Genomic DNA, 18,522 nt, shown 5'->3' with positions numbered 1-18,522 from the left:
TATAATATGCATATAAAAGGATTAAAAACCCACTAAAATAATACTTATTGAAGGTACATGTCCACATTACTTTTTACTGTATGTTATTTAAACTGAATTACACCTATTTGAAAAGGAAACTTCTTCGTCATCCTTGATCCCTCCAGCTCTTTTTTGTTTGGCTACCAATTTTACATGTGAACTCCTCACATATCAATTATATTCTTTATTTCCTTTCCATTTTTATGGTCCCACCTTTGTTCAACCCCTGATGATACTGATTCACTGAATGATTTTGACTTTCATTCACTCCCAGGCTTTCTCCATTTCCCTTCTATGTTGCTAGACAGCCCAAAACAATGTGTACCAACCAGAGGGATACGTAACATTGTTCTGATGAATAAAACATGGGCAGAAACTGACTGTTAAATTCTAAGAGCACTTCCACTTTCTTCAGAATGAAAGAGCATGAAGGTGACTCCAAGGATGGTAGAAGAAACAGTTGACAGAGCCTGGGTTCCTGACAGCATCATTGTGGAAGGTGCTTCTGACCCTCTTGTTCCAGGAGAAAAATAACCTTTTGAGCTACAGTTTGTTTTCTGTTACTTGCAGCCTAATGCATTGCCAACTAACATCTTGCCTCACTTGTAGCCTCCCTGCTTGTAGCCTCACATCATTCACTTCAGCTTACACTTTTATAAGGGTGAAAGAAGACCAGAAAATAGTACTAGATAAATAAACATTGACAATAAAAGCAAAAGACAGCTGGTAGGTGAAAACCACGTGGAAGACCAAACATTACAAAAAGCATGCAAAAAAACAAAAAAATTCTTGAGCTGGAGTCTTGCTCTGTTGCTGAGGCTGGAGTGCAGGGGCATGATCTCAGCTCATTGCAACCTCTGCCTCCCAGGTTCAAGCAATTCTCATGCCTCAGCCTCCCGAGTAGTAGGGATTGCAGGTGTGCACCACCCTGCCTGGCTAATTTTGTGTGTGTGTGTGATTTTTTTTTTTTTTTTTTTTTTAGTAGAGATAGGATTTCACCATATTGGCCAGGTTGGTCTCTAACTGACCTCAAGTGATCTGCCCATCTCAGCCTTCCAAAGTGCTGGGATTACAGGCGTGAGCCACCATGTCTGGCCAAACAATTTTTTTAAAAAAAATTTAAAATTTTTAAAGTGTAGGTCAATTTAGCAAAGGGCTAAAGAAATTCTGCACATCAATAGTGACTTAGGGCATCAGTATTAATACCACAGTACAGTGTAATAATGAAGTCTCCCCAAAACATGCATTCAGCTTTTGGTCCACAGTGGATACAAAAGAGAGCCAAACATACAAGACCCCTACTCTCATGGAGCTTAGGATTGAACTGGAAAGAAAGTACATGAACAAGATAATTACACGAGTAAATAGTTTAAAACTGTGCTACGAATTATCAGATTAAAGACTGGGTTTTATAAAGGAGAGCATGGCCCAGCGCAGGTACCAGTAGGGTAGAGGGGGCAGGTAAGGAAGTCTTCCTTGGGAAACTGAGGTTTGAACTGGCTGGAGGGATAAACGTGCTCTGTTAGAAAAATGAACAGAGGAGGAGGAAGAAAGAGAAGAACAGCGTTTGGGAAAGTTTAGGGCATATACACAGGTCCTGGGGCAAGGGGACAGATACTGAGATGGACGACCTTAAAGAAGGTCAGAGAGCTCACCCCTGTAAGTATATATTTGTTCCCACTCATCAGGAAAAGCTGAAACTGTGTTCACTGCATTCTGCTTCAGAGGAAATTAAAAGTATGCAATTGAGTTTATAAACATTTCCACTTGGAAAAATAAAATCAAATTAGTTTATTGCTGAAAACAGTAACTGTAATTTTGCGCAAAGTCATTCTAGACATATTTTTAAGCATCTAGTAATTACCAGGAACTATGCTTTGGAGAGCTCGAATACATAATGTAGGAAGTGAGGTAAACAAACAATTGCAGTTAAGCATAATGAGCACTGATAGAGGGGTCATCAAAGGCTATGGGGACACTGAGAAAGCAAAAAATTAATTCACTCTCGGTAGAATTGTCTTGAAAATTCATTTCTGTTCACTACATCATTGCCAAATGATGCCAAGCAAGTGAACTGTGACTGAATGTAAACATGAAACAAACCAGAAAATCTAGACTCCTGACAAGTCTCCAAAGGTAACAGAATTGTTTAATGGACTTAGAAGTACACAGCCTACCTCAAAAGCAATTCTGCGAATCAGACCACCCTCACTAGGCTTGGCCAGTCATTCAAATAACTAGATTTGAGAATAACTGAATTTCAGAATGTGTATTTGAGATTCTTTTAAATGAAAGAAAACACTGAATTAGGCCTGATTATACACACAAGTCAGGTTCAAATATAAAGGTAGAAAGAGCCAATGGAAGTTTAATTTGTTATTTTGTAAAGACACAAATAAAAGACTTATATTTTTTAATAGTATGCACTACAATTAGCCTTTTCATTCATTGCAGTTTATTAGATTATAGATAAAACAAAAGCCAGACTTGGTTCTTTGCACTGGTTCTGCCAATAAGCAGCTGTATGAAGACAGAATCACATGATTTCTCTAATTCCCAGTCTCCTTATTATAAAAGGATAATTTCATTGGTAGTGTCCTATAATTCTAAAATTGTTACTCCAGAAAAATCATACACCCACTATATTATTTTCACTGAATTCAACGTTGGCTAGCTGTAATTGTAAAAGCTCAGGACACTACAAAGCCATTTCACCAATACTTTGCCAGGCCACAATACATCAGAATTTATAAATGATACTTTCAATTTACCAAAGGTGACCTGGCAAGTATCTGATGTCGGGTAAGTGAAGCTACGTGAAACTTAATAGTGATTCTCAAGCGTAGTGAAGGATATGTAGTCTCATTAACTAGGAAACCATACTGAAAAGTCAGGTACAAAGCTTCCGACGAAATCTATACCTTTCTCTTGGATACAGGAAAGAAACAAACAAAAAAACCCACAAATTTAACAAACATACTATCAAATTTCCTTGTACATTATTATGATGATGAATGAAACTTGGGTATAGCATTTCTGTGGTAGAACACATCTTTGCACATCTCAATCATTTTTACCTAAAGTGATTGACAAAGTTTCTGAAAGTGAATGAGTTCCAGTATGTGTGCCAATGAGGAATTTGATAATTTTAAAAAATTGGATTTGGTTTTGTCACTAGATCAAAAAAGTGACACACTAATTAAATGCAGTGCCACATAATAATTCTAAGCGTCATTGCAGTATAATTTTTCTGACACGTATTTACAATCCATCTCCATCATAATTATTACGCACAGATTACGTTACTTTGTTTTTCAAGTTCTCCACTATCTCCCTGAAGCAAAGGCTTTTCAAATATGTGATCATTTTAAAATATATAGTGCCTCCAATACATATCTTATCACAGGACCTCATTATATGCATAACAACAATACTAATATTTATGCTGATACCTAACGTTCTGGAAAGCCAACCTTGTATTACTTTTCAGTTCATTTTATAAAAGTAAGAATGCTGGGGAAGGAGCATCGTTTTGTAACTTGTCTGTAAAACAAAAGAGTTTCTCCTATTCTTTCCTATGCCATCCATCTCTTCTCTTACTACTGACAGGTGGGCTTGTATACTTCTAAGTCCATTCCACATGACACCAAAGTTTTGACAAATGTGAGTGCGGTGCCTTCTGCAGCTTTTAATGGGAAGGAGCATCCATACCACACATGTTTTCAAGGAAAGTGGCTCCAGTCCTTTGAACCCAAGGAACCCTGGTGGACAAGCACAGCTGCGGGTCAGCTCACCTCTTTCCCTATCCAGATCTCATACTCTCTTTATAAGTGTTCTATTCTTGATGTAATACAAGCAAATGCTACATTCTTTGAGAAAACTAAAACAAAATTATAATGTACAGAATTACATATTTAACAGAAAGATGAAAAATAGTTACATGTAAAGATGTGTTGAGTTCTGTGATGGTTACTGTCATATATCCACTAGGTTGGATTATGGTGCCAAGTCGTTGGGTAAAATAATAGCTTAATATTGCTGTAAAGGTATTTTTAGATGCAATTAGCATTTACAATTCCTTGACTTTGAGTAGAGTAGATTACCCCCTACCCCATACTATGAGTGGGCCTCATCCAATCAGCTGAAGATCTAAAGAGAAAAAACAGGTTTCTTGAGGAAGAAGAAAGTCAGCTTCCAGACTGCAGAAGAAAAGTTCTACTGGAGTCTCCAGCCTTCAGACTGTAGACTGCAACATCAGCTCTGACCTGAATCTCCAGCCTGCCAATTGCCCTGTAGACTTCAGACTCACCAAGCCTCATAATCACCCTCTCTCACTCTAAGTGTGTGTGTGTATGTGTATATGCATACGTATATACCTATATGTGTGTATATAATATATATTCATGTGTTCTATTGTTTCTCTTTTTTCTGGAGAACCTTGACTAATATTAATTTATTAAGAACATTAAATATAATAGCTATTCTTTTTGAAAAACACTTTTCTGTTCTATATATGACATTGATAGTCTGTATCAACCCTGGGCAAGTTATTACAAATTTCATGTTCTTAATGTGATTTTAAGTTAATGATATCTGTCTGTCTTTCTCCTATGGGATATTACACACACAGAGTTCAGTCATTGTGTATGAATATAGTAGCGTAACTATATATTTATATCATATATATGTGTTATATACATATTATATATTTATCTGTTATATTCTCATGTGTAATGCTTACAAAAAAATTTTAGAAGTATGATGTATATTACAATATTTTCAACTGTAGGACTCATTTTAGGTCTGTTAAAACCTTAAGAAGCAGTTCTTCTTAATAAATATTACTATCTTCATATGGGAAAACACATTTAAAAATACTTTAATAGGCAGCTAGTAAATTACAATGACTTTACTTTTAGATCAAAGTTATGTTCTTTAAAATTATAAATGGCACATTAAAAATAACATTTTTTAATCTAACAGATATCAAAAAAGTTGAAATTACAAGTCTTAAATTGCTTTTTAATTGCTCTCAACAATTTTGATCTGGGCATCCTTCAGAAAGATAAAACCCTTTCAGAGGTAGGCTGAGGACAGAAGGTACTTACTAACTGCAGAGTCATAGGAGGTCGAGTTGTGCTCGCCTCTCATGAAGGGGTATGGAGACAGGTAAGCATGTGTGCAGTTCTTGGATGGTGGCTGATTGGCTAGGAAGGAGAGCAAAAAAATGGCACCTGTTATTGAAAAACTCAGTGATGACTCATCCTTAATGGAACAGAAATACAGAGCACAAGGGTCACACAAGCAAAATAAAACTACTGGTTCCATCAGCAAATTCAGAGAATCGTTGTGAGGAGGGCCTTCTAGGAAACTCGTATCAAGATGCACATGAGACTTGGAAGGTGGATTCATCCAGAACATCTAGCTACATGACATAATTCAATGGAATAATTGCAATGCCCTTTATATCACCTTGCGATTTAAGGTACTATATTTCATCTATTTTCACATAATCTTTAGTACCTAACAGTGTCTAGCACACAGTAGGGATTAAAAAATCATTGTTTTAAAAATCTAACAAACTTAAGTTTAACCTTGATTAGTTCAAATTAATGAAAAAATTTCTTCTATATCATTTTATTTTAGGGAAGAACGCAAATGATAAGTTATACAATACTTCAAATAAATTTTTAATATTTGAAAATGTCACAAGAAGGTACTTTTCAGTTGTCTGAAAACTTAAAATTTTTGTATGTACACTTTAAGGTGGATTGAAATATTGAAATATTCTTTCTTTCTCAAAGTCTTTGGCAAAATCTTCCTCTTGCACAGTCTGACTTACTTTCCTTTACCAAAGTCTAAATCATTTCCACTGGCAAGTTACATGTTTATTCTCCTGCCCCTAAATCCACTGTAAGATAGTCTGTCAGGTACTTGCTTCAAAACGTGGCTTCATCACTACTTTGTTCCTTATATATGCCAACTTACCACCAGCTTGCTTAAGTTTTCAGGGACCTCTTATTTTTATTAAATATTCCATAATCCTGACTATTATGTATATACCATACTTTGATTTTTGATAAGAAGACTAATAATTTCAATTCTCAATAAGCTTCAGGCTAATAAACAGTTCTTTCATTGTTGAATACAATGAAATAAGTGCTAGCTATTTTCAATAAATGGATTTTCAAAGATTAATTCAATATAAAAAACACAATTGAAGGAATGCATTATAGTTTTTAAAAGTTACACTACCTTAAAAAGTGACTTTAAAGTTTCAATGAGAACACAAACATCAAAAGCAAGGCATTTCTTGATAGTGCCAACAAACTTGGTTAAAGCTCAAATAATATAAGCTTTCATCTGCCATTGCTGGTAATTATCATTTTTTTAAAAAAAGATACTGTTAACTTTGAAGCTATGAATATAAAATAATACATCTCTATTTATGCATTTTTACATTTGAGATTTCAAGGGCTGATAGCAAAAACATCTCATTTATTTGCAACATAGTATTCACATACACTTGAAAAAATGCTATAGACAATACTTTTTCTGTTTGTTCGAGTTAGTGTATTCTAAATAGGAGCAGAGAAACACTGGATAATTCAGTTTTGCCATAAATATTCAGACTCCTGTTTTATGCTAAAAGATAAAATAATTATTCCTATAGCCATGTCTACTTACTGAAAAGGAATCTCTACATGATGAACCTTTTAAAGACATCTAATTGAGATTCTGTAACTCACAATCCAGTCCTCTAAAAGTGACATATACTATGTAAGAAACTGTTCATTTTTATTTTAAAGACAAGAGGGAAAATAAAGCTAAATTGTACTTACTGTACCAGAACTTCCAAATACTGGAGTCATTCTCTTCCACAATCCCATGAAACCAACACCTCCAGAAGAATCCTTCATGGTGAAAAGTGACGTTCTCTATCTGAACAGAACAAAATGAAGTAACTTGCCATCAGTACAAGAAATATAATCAAAATCATTACAGCCAGGAAATTTTTAAGGACATGTATTTTATCCCAAATAACAAAGCTCCGTAGCTTTCTACATATCTCTTCTATGAAGAAATAAGACACTCCACTACTCCTCTCTGATTTCAAGAGCATACATAAGACTATCTTCATAACTACCATATGCATCACTATTTTGAAGAAGAGACTCACATTCTGTTCACCTGAACATCTCCCCACTTCAGTTGCAAGAAGCCAATAATCCGATCCAAAAGCCACCAAAAAGAGTAACACCCCCAAAGCACCAAAGAGAGCTCCGAAGAAGATAGCGATATTTAGTCTCATTTTCAATTCACTGGTTTCCTTTTAAATAAAAGACGAAATTTTAAAATGGTAAGACACCTAGTTTCTCAGAAAAAATGGTAAAAAAAAAAAAGAATAATATTTTTGAGTCGGCAGAATCTTCTTGAGAAGGCTGTCCTAGCTCATGTTTTGGTGGCTTCTCGCTCATGCCCCGCCGGCAGATTCATATCCCCTTTGCTCTGCCCTGGAGGGACTCCAGCCCAGCAGCTGAGAATTGCTGGCTATTTTAAGATAGTGATTGAGGAGCTGTCTTTCTCCCATGGGGATCAAAAAATAGCTGACCTTCTCCTGACTATAGAGAGAAGTATCAGAAGCTGGCTCAGATGATTATTATTGCTGTTGGGTAATCCACAGAAGTAGAAAGAAGATGGAATGGCTATGAAGTCATTGAAAGCATTGGTCCCAAATCTTAAGTGTCTGAACAAGCTCCTCTTAGTCTAGAATGCCCATTACAATCCCAAAGACACTGAAGACTCTCTTTGAAGATACGTAAATCATGGATACAAAGAACCACTAAGACCGATCTTGAATACACTTGAAGTTGTAATTTACTTAATTCCTTTTGGACTTTTTTTGTGGTAGAAAATACGTTTTTGGTCAAATAGTCTAACATAACACAGTACAGTTCAGGTTTATAATCTAAACATTCAGATGTATACTTAAAAGGTCAAGAATGTTCATGGTAAGGTAATTCTTGAAAAAGTATAAAGAAGAGCTTTTATGCAGCATACACTAGTGACAAAAAAAAAAACAGTACTTTCTGCAGCAGTCTCATGAATCTTAAACAAGTTATTCCAAATAATCATCCCCAAAGTGGATTGGTGAAAAAAGTCTCAAAAATGTATTATTTCCTGAATTAAGATGAAATAACCCTATCTACTTCTTTTGTCTTCATTTTAAAATATCTAACTTCCTCAAAATATGAATCATACTTAATACACAGACCACTAATAGCAATGAATCTACAGTTTCTTCAAGCCTTGACTATTCAAAGCTTGTTTGTTTTGTTTTTATGTCTGATACGCCAGAGGAGAGTATTTTTCTAAGTATTTGTGTGCATTTAAAATTTTGCACCGTTCCTTTGGTCATTGTTTTTATATTCTCAACAATAATTTGGACCACTTCACCTGCCAAGGGGGCATCTCAACTCTACCAGCTTTCTTCACCCCTTCCTTTTTGTGGCATGGGATAGATCCTTACAATGGATTTTGTGAGAGCAAAACGATCCTCAATAAAGATGAAGGGCCCTGTTAGACTGTAGCTATATGCAATCAGAGGTATTCAAAAGCTATGAATAAGGCCAGGCATGGTGGCTCACGCCTGTAATCCCAGCACTTTGGGAGGCCGAGGTGGGTGGAGGTCAGGAGCCTGGCCAACAAGGTGAAACCCTATGTCTACTAAAAATACAAAATATTAGCTAGGCATGGTGGCGGGCCCCTGTAATCCCAGTAATCACAGCTACTCAGGAGGCTGAGACAGAAGAAATGCTTGAACCCAGGAGGTTGAGGCTGCAGTGAGCCGAGATCGTGCCATTGCACTCCAGCCTGGGCAACAAGAGCAACACTCAAAAAAAAAAAAAAAAAAAAAATTCTAAGCCATATAGAATGTTACACATTAATCTCATTAACTATGAGATTAACTACGAGGATTAGATTTAGGTTAAGGGTTCATCTGAGATGATCCCTCATCTAATACTTAAATATTTTTTATAAGACTTCCCACACCATCAAGCTATGACATTTCTAGCCTGTGGCACTTAAGGACATCAATAACAGCCATAACAGCTCTGCCTGATTTTCTGCCAAAAGCTGCACTCTAGGAGTTTCCAGGTATTTATTCTATTCTGTTCTTTGAGATTGTGAAGCATAAGTTTCAATCCTCTGTCTGTGACAGAACTTTCTGATATTCTGAAGACAGCCATCATCTCAGGCTTCATCAATCACAGTCTGCCCCTACTCCTAAATAGAGGTCTAAGCCATATTTTTCTAAGCCAAACACTCTATTCCTTTAAACGCCCTTGAGATTGGTACAACTCCAAACCTCCTCCCCCCTGTTCTGGTTCTTTCCTATAATTTTCAAGTGCTCGATTGAAGTGAGACATAGTAAAAATATTCTGGGCATATTCTAATAGCTTAACACTACTGCCGTTCTTATCTGGATACTGTGCTAAGAGTAGTAATGGCCTCACAACAATGTTCATGCCCTAATCCTAATCTATGAATATGTTATTTTACATGGCAATATCCTGGATTATACAAGTGGTCCCAATCTTATTACAGGAAACCTTACATGAAAACCTGGGAACCTGTCCTAGCCGAGTGGCCAGAGACAGAAACGTGACCATAGCAAAACGGTCAGACAATTGCTGGTTTGAAGACAGAGGAAGGGGACCAAAAGCCAAGGAATATAGAGAGCATTTGGAATTAGGAAGAGTAAAGAAAATAGATTCTCCCCTTGAGCCTTCAGGAAGGAATGCAGTCCTGTCCACAAATTTGAGCTCAGTGAGATCCCTGTGGAATTTCTGACCTCTGCAACTGTGGGATAGCAAATCTGTGTTGTTTTAAGCCATTAATTTTGGGACAATTTGTTATAGTAGCAAGATAAACTTAATACAGATGCTATTCTATAATTAATGCAATATTAGAGCAAATTAAGTTTTCTACAGGGGAGGGGAATACATCTTCAGGAAGTGCTCATTGTGGACTTTTGAGCATCCAGGCATTTTATCAGATATTGAGGCTACAATATATAGGCCCTGACCTTGAGGAATTTTCATGAGCTAGTGGGAAAAACAAAAAAAAAGATTTGTTAGAACAAAGATTTGTTGTTTGGAAAGAAGGAGAAATCTGTTGGATAGGAAGAGTTTATTTATCTTATTTATATTTCAATGGTTTATGGTTAAAATTCCATGCACCAATACTAAATCTTTAACACACACACAAACACAAAAGTAGATGTTTTTTTAATTAGTAGAAAAGAGCATAAGACTTTGTTGTTACTATTTATCACAATTTTGGTCTTTGTCAGAGAAAAGGATCATCTTTCTGGACTAGTTTCATCCATGAATAACATTTTCTCGCCATTTTTGGTTTATCCAAAAATATATAAACATCACCATAAAAATGTTGCTAGAGCATTTACGAGGCAGGGCAGAGCCCGGATAAATGCCATGAAAGACCACTCTCTAGGGGAGTACTGCCTCAGGAACTAGGTTTGTTTATTCAACATATTAAATCTGCCATTAATTTTATTAACTTCAGAATTTCCAACCATTCATATGTGTGCATCTATTGAGAAAAACAGAATACTTTTGCTATCATAAAACTGAGCCATTTTAGCTTGATAATTCTCAATGCTTAGCATAGGGCTTGGCACACAACAGGCACTGAAATAAAATAGAAATCAATTTGTGTTAGGAGTCTTGGCTGAGATGCAAATACATGACCTCCTGAGCCATCCAACTGGCAATCTACCCCCAAAAGAAACAGTGCTGATCTGGCTCAGCTTGGTCCTTGTTAAGCTCTGGAGAGCCGGATTTTAGCAGGGTGCATGTTTCCTGTACAGATGTTTTCAAACCATCTTTTAACAAATCCTTATTAGACTTCTGCTAACGAAGACACGAAATGGGGCTTACCATCGAGGAGGCAAAACGTGTCTTTCTTCTTCAAAAAACTGGACATTTGCCTGTTACTTGAAAGTCTCCTAGTTTTCCATGATTCCTAAGGAATTTTAACAGCCGTTCAGTGTTGCTTTCCCAAGGAATCTTAGAAGCCCAAGAAAATGTCCATGCACTAGGAAGGCTGTTAAGCAGCTGTGGTGTTCTTTACAAATTTACAACTTGAGACATAGGTTCTCTCTTCCCTTTCTCTCTCTTTTCTAATAAAAGGCCAGGAAAAGGGGCCTTTCAATGGAAAGGCCTAGCTAAGCCTCAACCTCAACTCCTAATAATCCTATAATAAAACGGCTCCATTGCTAGTCTATGTATCTATTCCTTACGGGAATATTGACTCTATCTTTACATTGATAAGGTTGTCACACTGAGTGATATGGTTTGGATGTGTGTCCCCACCCAAATCTCATGTCAAATTGGAAGAGGAACCTGGTGGGAGGTGATTGGATTATGGGGTTGGATTTCCCCCTTGCTGCTCTCATGATAGTGAGTGAGTTCTCATGAGATCTGATGGTTTAAAAGTATGCAGCGCTTCCCACTTCACTCTCTTTTTCCTGCCACCTTGTGAAGAAGATGCCTGCTTCCTCTTTGCCTTCCGCCATGATTGTAAGTTTCCTGAGGCTTCCCAGTCATGTTTCCTGTTAAGCCTGCAGAACTGTGAGTCAATTAAACCTTTTCTCTTCATAAATTACCCAGTCTCTGGTAGTTCAGTTCTTTATAGCAGCATAAGAACAGAATAAAATACTGAGTCATCAGGGCCACAAGAATAAGCATGGTATCTCAGGATCAATCCTGTAGGAGAAGTTGATTGTCAAAAATGTAAACTGAGGTGCATAATAGTAGCTAATATGCATAAGCCTCTACCAAGTGGCAGGCACCATGACAAGTACTCCAATACCTTGAATACAGATAAGTCTTTAGTAGGCAGAATATGAAACAACCAGTGTCTCCGTGGGCATCCACTCTCTTGGGCAGGAATTTCATCTTCTGAAGGTCTTCATGGTTGTAGGAGGTAAAGATCTTCTCTGTGACACGAAGAAGGCCAGAGGTAAGCAAAGAGGGATCTCCACGGGGTCCCACAACTAAAGGCAACTCAGAATAATTTATGGGTAATGACTATGTTTATTTCCTAAATGTTAAATGTTTGTTTAAGACTTTCAGCCTGTCCTCCCTGTGCTCCCAAGTCTAAATGAGGAAGCAATGTGGCTGAGTGGGGACTGCAGAGTGATCGTCCAAGAGAAGATGAGTCTGGGGAAAAGAATAGGAACTGCTGGTACCAGGTCTGCTCCCCATGTAGATACTCTACTCTCCCTCCTTGCCAATCTTAAGAACAGGATTTTGGCCAGGCTCAGTGGCTCATGCCTGTAATCCCAGCACTTTGGGAGGCTGAGGCGGGTGGATCAGGAGGTCAGGAGTTCAGGACCAGCCTGGCCAAGACGGTGAAACTCCATCTCTACTAAAAATACAAAAATTAGCCAAGTGTGGCAGGCATCTAAAATCCCAGCTACTTAGGAGGCTGAGGCAGAGAACTGCTTGAACCCCGGAGGCGGAGGTTACAGTGAGCTGACATCACGTCTCTGCACTCCAGCCTGGGCTACAGAGTGAGACTCTATCTCAAAAAAAAAAGGAAAAAAGAATGAGATTTTGCTTAATTAAGAAGAGCTGGAGTTTCCTTTCATTAATGAGTGATCTTGAGCCAATGGCTCAACTCTGAGTTTCCATTTGTTTCTTCTTGAGATGGAGTCTCGCTCTGTTGTGCAGACTGGAGGGCAGTGGCAAGATCTCAGCTCACTGCAACCTCTGCCTCCCGGGTTCAAGTGATTCTCCCACCTCAGCCTCCCAGGTAGCTGACACTACAGGTGCACACCACCACACTTGGCTAATTTTTTGTGTTTTTAGTAGAGATGAGGCTTCACCATATTGGCCAGGCCGGTCTCCAACTCCTGACCTCAAGTGATCCGACCGCCTCGGCCTCCCAAAGTGCTGGGATTACAGGAGTGAGCCACTGCACCCAGCAGGTTTCTGTTTTCTAAAATGGAAAATGGGAACACTGCTTCAGAGGATTATTAAGGGTACTTGGTAAGATGACGTGTGTCAAATGAGCTGGTGTTTCTGCGTATTAGCCTTCTATCTCACTTTAGCTGCAGATCACATTTCTGACAAAGAAATGAAAAAACAAATAATAAAACAAAATTTAAAAGCAAAAAACACAATAAAATAAAACTCCCTTTGCTAGCACTGCAAATCTGATTTAAATCTATTTCACCAAACCAGACTAATTTCTCATCAGGTGTTCCCAGTGCTCCCACACCAATACACATACATCATCCTTCCTCCTGGAGCACCAGTAGCTCCTCAAATCTTTGCTTGTTCCCCATCTGATTAGAATGCCTTTTTCTTCCATCTACCTGATGACCTCTTCATTAGTTCCTTCAACAAAGATTTACCAAGTGCCTACGATGAACTATATGTTCTTTAAGTGTTAACGGCAATGCTCTGCAAGGACACTCACGTAACTCATACAAGTTTTCATATGTAGTTAATTACACTCTCCCTTTCCTAGACAGTTTTTAGAATCCACATGTTGTGGAACAAATTGAGTCAATAAATGTTTGTTCAACAATCAAATCAGTTTAATAATGAATGAGCCAATGAGGAAAAACCCATATACAATTTTCCCCCTTAACGATGTTACTGGGGACAGTGGTCCCTACAAACAGCATCCCCTTACGAAGGCCAGAGGGAAGTGTCTGAAAGCTAAATACAAGCTGAATTTCTACAGAGCACTACAGTTATTTTTCATCATAAAGACACTATAGATCTTGATTCATTTGACAAAACACTTGTAATATCAAGCATATATCACTTGCCTGCTCCAAGACATACCATGCTGTGCCCCGGTGGATACAGGGACTAGAATGTGCTCTCTGGCCTCAGTGAGGTAAGACTCTCATGTAACTGAGAGTGCTTCTCTCTTCACTTTGGTACCTGGGGAGATTAGAGGTTACGTACAAACAGTGATGTGCTAGCTTTCACCCTGCCTTCCCTAATTTCTTCCTGTGCTCCTCACATCTTTGTATGTGTTTACATACACTGCTTGGAATACTTTTGAGAACAAGGAAAAGATTCAACAATAAATCAAACCAACAAAGGCAATTTGTAAAATCAGGTAACTGAAGGAATAGCATGCCTGGCCAAGAACACTGGTATGGTTTTTCCATTTGAAAAGCTCTGTGACCTCATTGGTTATCCTTCCCTTTTTTCCCTCTTATGCTGTTTATTTCGGTCATAACTTCATTTGGAGATTCTTCTGGCTTTCTGGAAACAACACTTCTTTTAGGGTCTCTAGTCACTTAAGAGAAATTGCAGTGAAAATGTTCTAAGTTTGTTTCTTAAATTACAAAATTAAGAAGCAATCTGTTAAAATCTAGAGTCAACTAAGATCAATAAAATTCCAAGATATTATGGTAAACTCTACCCTTGGTTTTCACAAGTTAAATAAAACTGGATAAGCAACAGCTGGATGACTATAAGCAACAGAAGGCTTTGCCTGCTTTGATGCAGTATCTTTTTCACTTAGCTTTTTAGTTAACTTGTTTTTATTATCAGTAAGTACACTGAAACTCAGCAGAAATCTCAAGTCACATTTTTAAGTGATCATGAGCAAAAGATTCTTTTTTCTATAGTCAAAATTTCTAACCCTAACATTACAACATTCTTTATTAGCTCAAAATATCTAATGAAATGATTTAAACGTTCCCCAAACAAAATTAATTCTAGTCTACTTTAACACAAGCATGCCATTGCTCAACACCCAACAATGCTGAACCAATGTTTAAACAAATGCAGAAATCAAACTCCCATAGCTTCTACACACTGCGAATCCATGTTCTAGAAAATTGGAATGGTTTACCAAAGACAGTTCTGACATCTTTTCTGGAGATTTTAGGGTAGATTCTTTTTCATGGGATAATGTTATAGGTCTACAATACCTCATCTGCCATCCTAATATCCAAAAGTCTCTGAAAACCCAAAGCTTTTGGCAAAGCAGATCTGACCAACATGAGGCCATATAGAGTGGACTCTCACATATTTTATGACATAAATATGAATGTGTTTGATTTATTTCAAGGTTCCCCAGGTCCCACAAGTGGGTGTTAGGTAATGCACAGTATATGTATTCTGCTACTTTTCTAAAATCCCCAAAATCCTGAGTTCTAAACACACCTGGCCCAAAGGATTACACATAAGGGATTGTGGCCCATCATCCTAAACACAGGACAGTAAACTGAGAGATGACTCGAAGAACAATTGCTTCCCTATGATCATTACTGAAACAGATTTTTACTGCCTATGAGCAGCAAAAATGTGATTTTTTTTCTGTGATTCTAATGACCCTTTACTCTTAGTTTTATATTATGGTTCGTGATTCTTGTGTGACATCCTCTCCACTACCTCCCTTACCCATCGATATAAAACACGGTCATTTTGTAAGCATTTTGAGGGATTATTCACAGGTTTTCTAGTCTTACACATAGTACAAGAACAACAAATAAACTATACGGGGCAACAAGTGGTTCACTTTTTGTTTAGTGTTGCATCTCTTACACCTAGCACAATGCTGTAAGGTAGGTAGGTGCTCAGTAAAAATGTAGCTATTCATCTTACTGAGCTTAATTAAATTGGTTTGAACACTGCCACCTGCTGGCCATAGGCACAATTTGCATTCCACGGTACATTACGGTCAGTTGTTGGGAATTTTTATCTATCAAAAATACAGAACTAGCTGAGCATGGTGGCTTGTGTCTGCAATCCAAGCAATTTGGGAGGCTGTAGAAGGAGGATCTTTTGAGCCCAGGAGTTCTAGATCAGCCTGGGCAACGCAGCAAGACCCCATCTCAAGTTTTTTAAAAAATAAAGATATATATAGAACAACAACTTAGTTTCATATTATTTAATGCTGAATAACCTTAACTAAGATGGATTCATCTAAGCATCTAGACCCCAATGAATAGTTTACACTGAACATGACAACAGCAAGATCCATAAGCTCATTCACTTCATTAATTTGGTAGTTTATGCTCATTTAAATTGAGAGTTACCTACACAAGTAATTCACACCAAGGGAGGTATATGACAAAAATACCCTTCCCTCTGCAAAAGGGTTTGCTATCTAGCTCCAGGCTCTATCTCATAAAGAATCCTATTGCTGCATTTAAGTATAGTAACTCTTGAAAGGGGGGGACGGGAAGCTTAAAACGCATTTGTTAAAATCCTGCCTTCAAATGCAGTAAGTACACAGTAAAACATTCCATCAACAAAACGGAGGACCAAACAGTGAAATCATTTAATACAGAATTTGGGGGATTTCAGAAATCAAAATGATGTGACTCACAGGGTTTAGATTTATTTTACAAACAACTTACATTTTCAACTATTGCAATTTCAATTTAATTTCCTCATTCATTTGTTTAGAGTTAAAATAATTCTTTCTAAGTTTGCATATTACACTTCATGAGCTAGAAGCTGTGTGAATGAAAAGGTTCTCCTCTTCTGTCCTTCAGTAATAAAAGTACTCTGCACATTTCTTATGTGGAATGACTTGAGTCTTACTTTAGAGAAAGAAATTCTGATTTATCCCAGTCTCTGGGGTATGTTACTAGTTCCTGCTTTATCAGGAAACACGTAATGGACTTGTAAACTCCTTTCCAACTGACTTTCCAGAGGATGTGCTTGTAAGAGGCTCTAATGACCCAGCAAGTTCAGGTCATATGGCCCAAAGGAAAGACGAGCTAATCAGTGAGAAAGAGAGTGAAATGCAAGGGGACATGCTGGTGTAACCAGAGTGCCACCACGTCTCCAAGAGGAAACAGCCATTGGTGTTGCATCACTGTAAAATAGTCAGAAGTGGTCCAGGCGGAGGTCATTGTCCCAGGCCTGCTGAAGGTGCTGCCACAGGTTCTACGCAGACGGCTCCACAGCCCTCTCCTCATGTTCTGCTCAGCCAGGTCCCTTAAATTCTGCTTAATTATTATACATACACGGTATGGGGTAAGCACTTAAAAATTAGAGCATATCAGGATACCCAAAGGACACAACAGCTAAATAACAAAAATGTCAAAAGTAACAAAGTAACAATGCCCAACACTTAGCAAGCTCTCCCACTGTCTCCAGCCCCATTCTAAGTGCTTGATGTTTGTCAGCTCTTCTGCTCTCCACAATCATCCACTGCAATAAGCATCAGGATTGCCCTCACTTTATTGATGAGGAAACTGAGACAACTCCGAATCTCTTTATGGCAGGGCTTTTTTGGCCTAAGCACTGTCTATGGACTAAATCCTATCCCTCTAAAATTCGTATGTTGCCCTAATCCCCGTGGGACTGTATTTGGAGCTAGAACCTATAAGTGGGCAATTATGGCTAAACGAGGTCAAAAGGGTGGGCCCTGATCTGGCAAGACTAGTATCCTCATAAGAAGAGGCTGGGTACAGTGGCTCACATCTGTCATCCCAGCACTTTGGGAAGCCAGGGTAGGAGGATCTCTTGAGGCCAGGAGTTCAAGACTAGCTTGGGCAACATAAGGAAACTCCCATCTCTACAAAAAATTTAAAACTTAGCCAGGCATGGTGGCATGCACCTCTAGCCCTAGATACTTGGGATGCTACGGCAGGAGGATTGCTTGAGCCCTCAGGGGTTCAAGGTGACAGTGAGTGCCAGCCTGGGTAACTGAACAAGACCCTGTCTCCAAAAAGAAAGAAAGAAAAAGAACATAATGACACAGGAGTTAAGAAGAAGTTATGTAGGCAGATAGTGAGGGCAGGAAGGTCCTTGGTAAGGTTTTCCTTTTAAGGAAAAGCAGCCCCAAAATCATTTTCTTTGCTAACAGAGAGTAGCCTGTAAAATCGAGCTGCAGACATAGAAAGGCAGGCTACAAGTTTGCACGGGTGAAGGCCAGGCGGCTGTGCCAATAGGAAAGGGCCACCTGGGACTATGCATGTTCAAAATGGCGGCTCCATCTTTCCTTCTCCTTTCCAACCACATTTGCAGTAGGCAGCAGATGACACAGCTCAGGTCAAGTGGAAAGTTCATTTGCATAATAAGATTAGAGTGGGGTGGCCCGCTTCCCCATGCACTATGTAAACATCATACCTGGTCCAATCAATCTGTGTGCCCTACGTAAATCAGACACCGCCTCCTCAAGCCTGTCTGTAAAATCCGGTGCACTCCGCAGTGGGCCGGAAGACCTACTCTCGCGACCCTCTCTCTCACAAGAGCTATTCTCCTTTCTCTTTCTTGCGCCTATTAAACCTCTGCTCCTAAACTCACTCCTTGTGTGTGTCCATGTCCTCAATTTTCTTGGCACGAGGCAATGAACCTCAGGTATTACCCCAGACAACAACGTGGCTTCAATACCAGAGAAATCTCTCTCTGAGCATGCTCAGAGAAGCAGCTAAATGAGGCCACAGCAAGAAGGCAGCTATATGCAACCCAGGAGGGGAGG

The 18,522-nt window shown here is 38.5% G+C and overlaps 1 protein-coding gene across 3 annotated transcripts in view; it reads right to left on the bottom strand.

Moving 5' to 3' along the window:
• TMEM182 (transmembrane protein 182) overlaps nt 1–18,522 on the bottom strand; it is an 89,402-nt gene that overhangs the window by 50,820 nt on the left and 20,060 nt on the right. The window contains exons 2-4 of one of the 3 annotated variants that reach the window (XM_011956619.1): nt 10,986–11,070; nt 6,864–6,963; nt 5,130–5,228 (exon numbers count right to left, since the gene is read on the bottom strand). In XM_011956619.1, coding sequence (XP_011812009.1) covers nt 5,130–5,228; nt 6,864–6,963; nt 10,986–10,988 — 202 coding nt within the window. In that variant the 5' untranslated portion in view covers nt 10,989–11,070. Of the gene's footprint in view, nt 1–5,129; nt 5,229–6,863; nt 6,964–7,201; nt 7,517–10,985; nt 11,071–18,522 lie in introns of those variants that run through there. The other 2 variants (XM_011956616.1, XM_011956617.1) reach the window with 2 other exon arrangements.

This window comes from Colobus angolensis, unplaced genomic scaffold (genome assembly GCF_000951035.1).
Source record: "Colobus angolensis palliatus isolate OR3802 unplaced genomic scaffold, Cang.pa_1.0 Scaffold42, whole genome shotgun sequence".
In the NCBI taxonomy this organism is placed as follows: Eukaryota; Metazoa; Chordata; class Mammalia; order Primates; family Cercopithecidae; genus Colobus; species Colobus angolensis.
The sequence above is the reverse complement of the archived record's forward strand: the minus strand, read 5'-3'. Positions and strand labels throughout refer to the sequence as shown.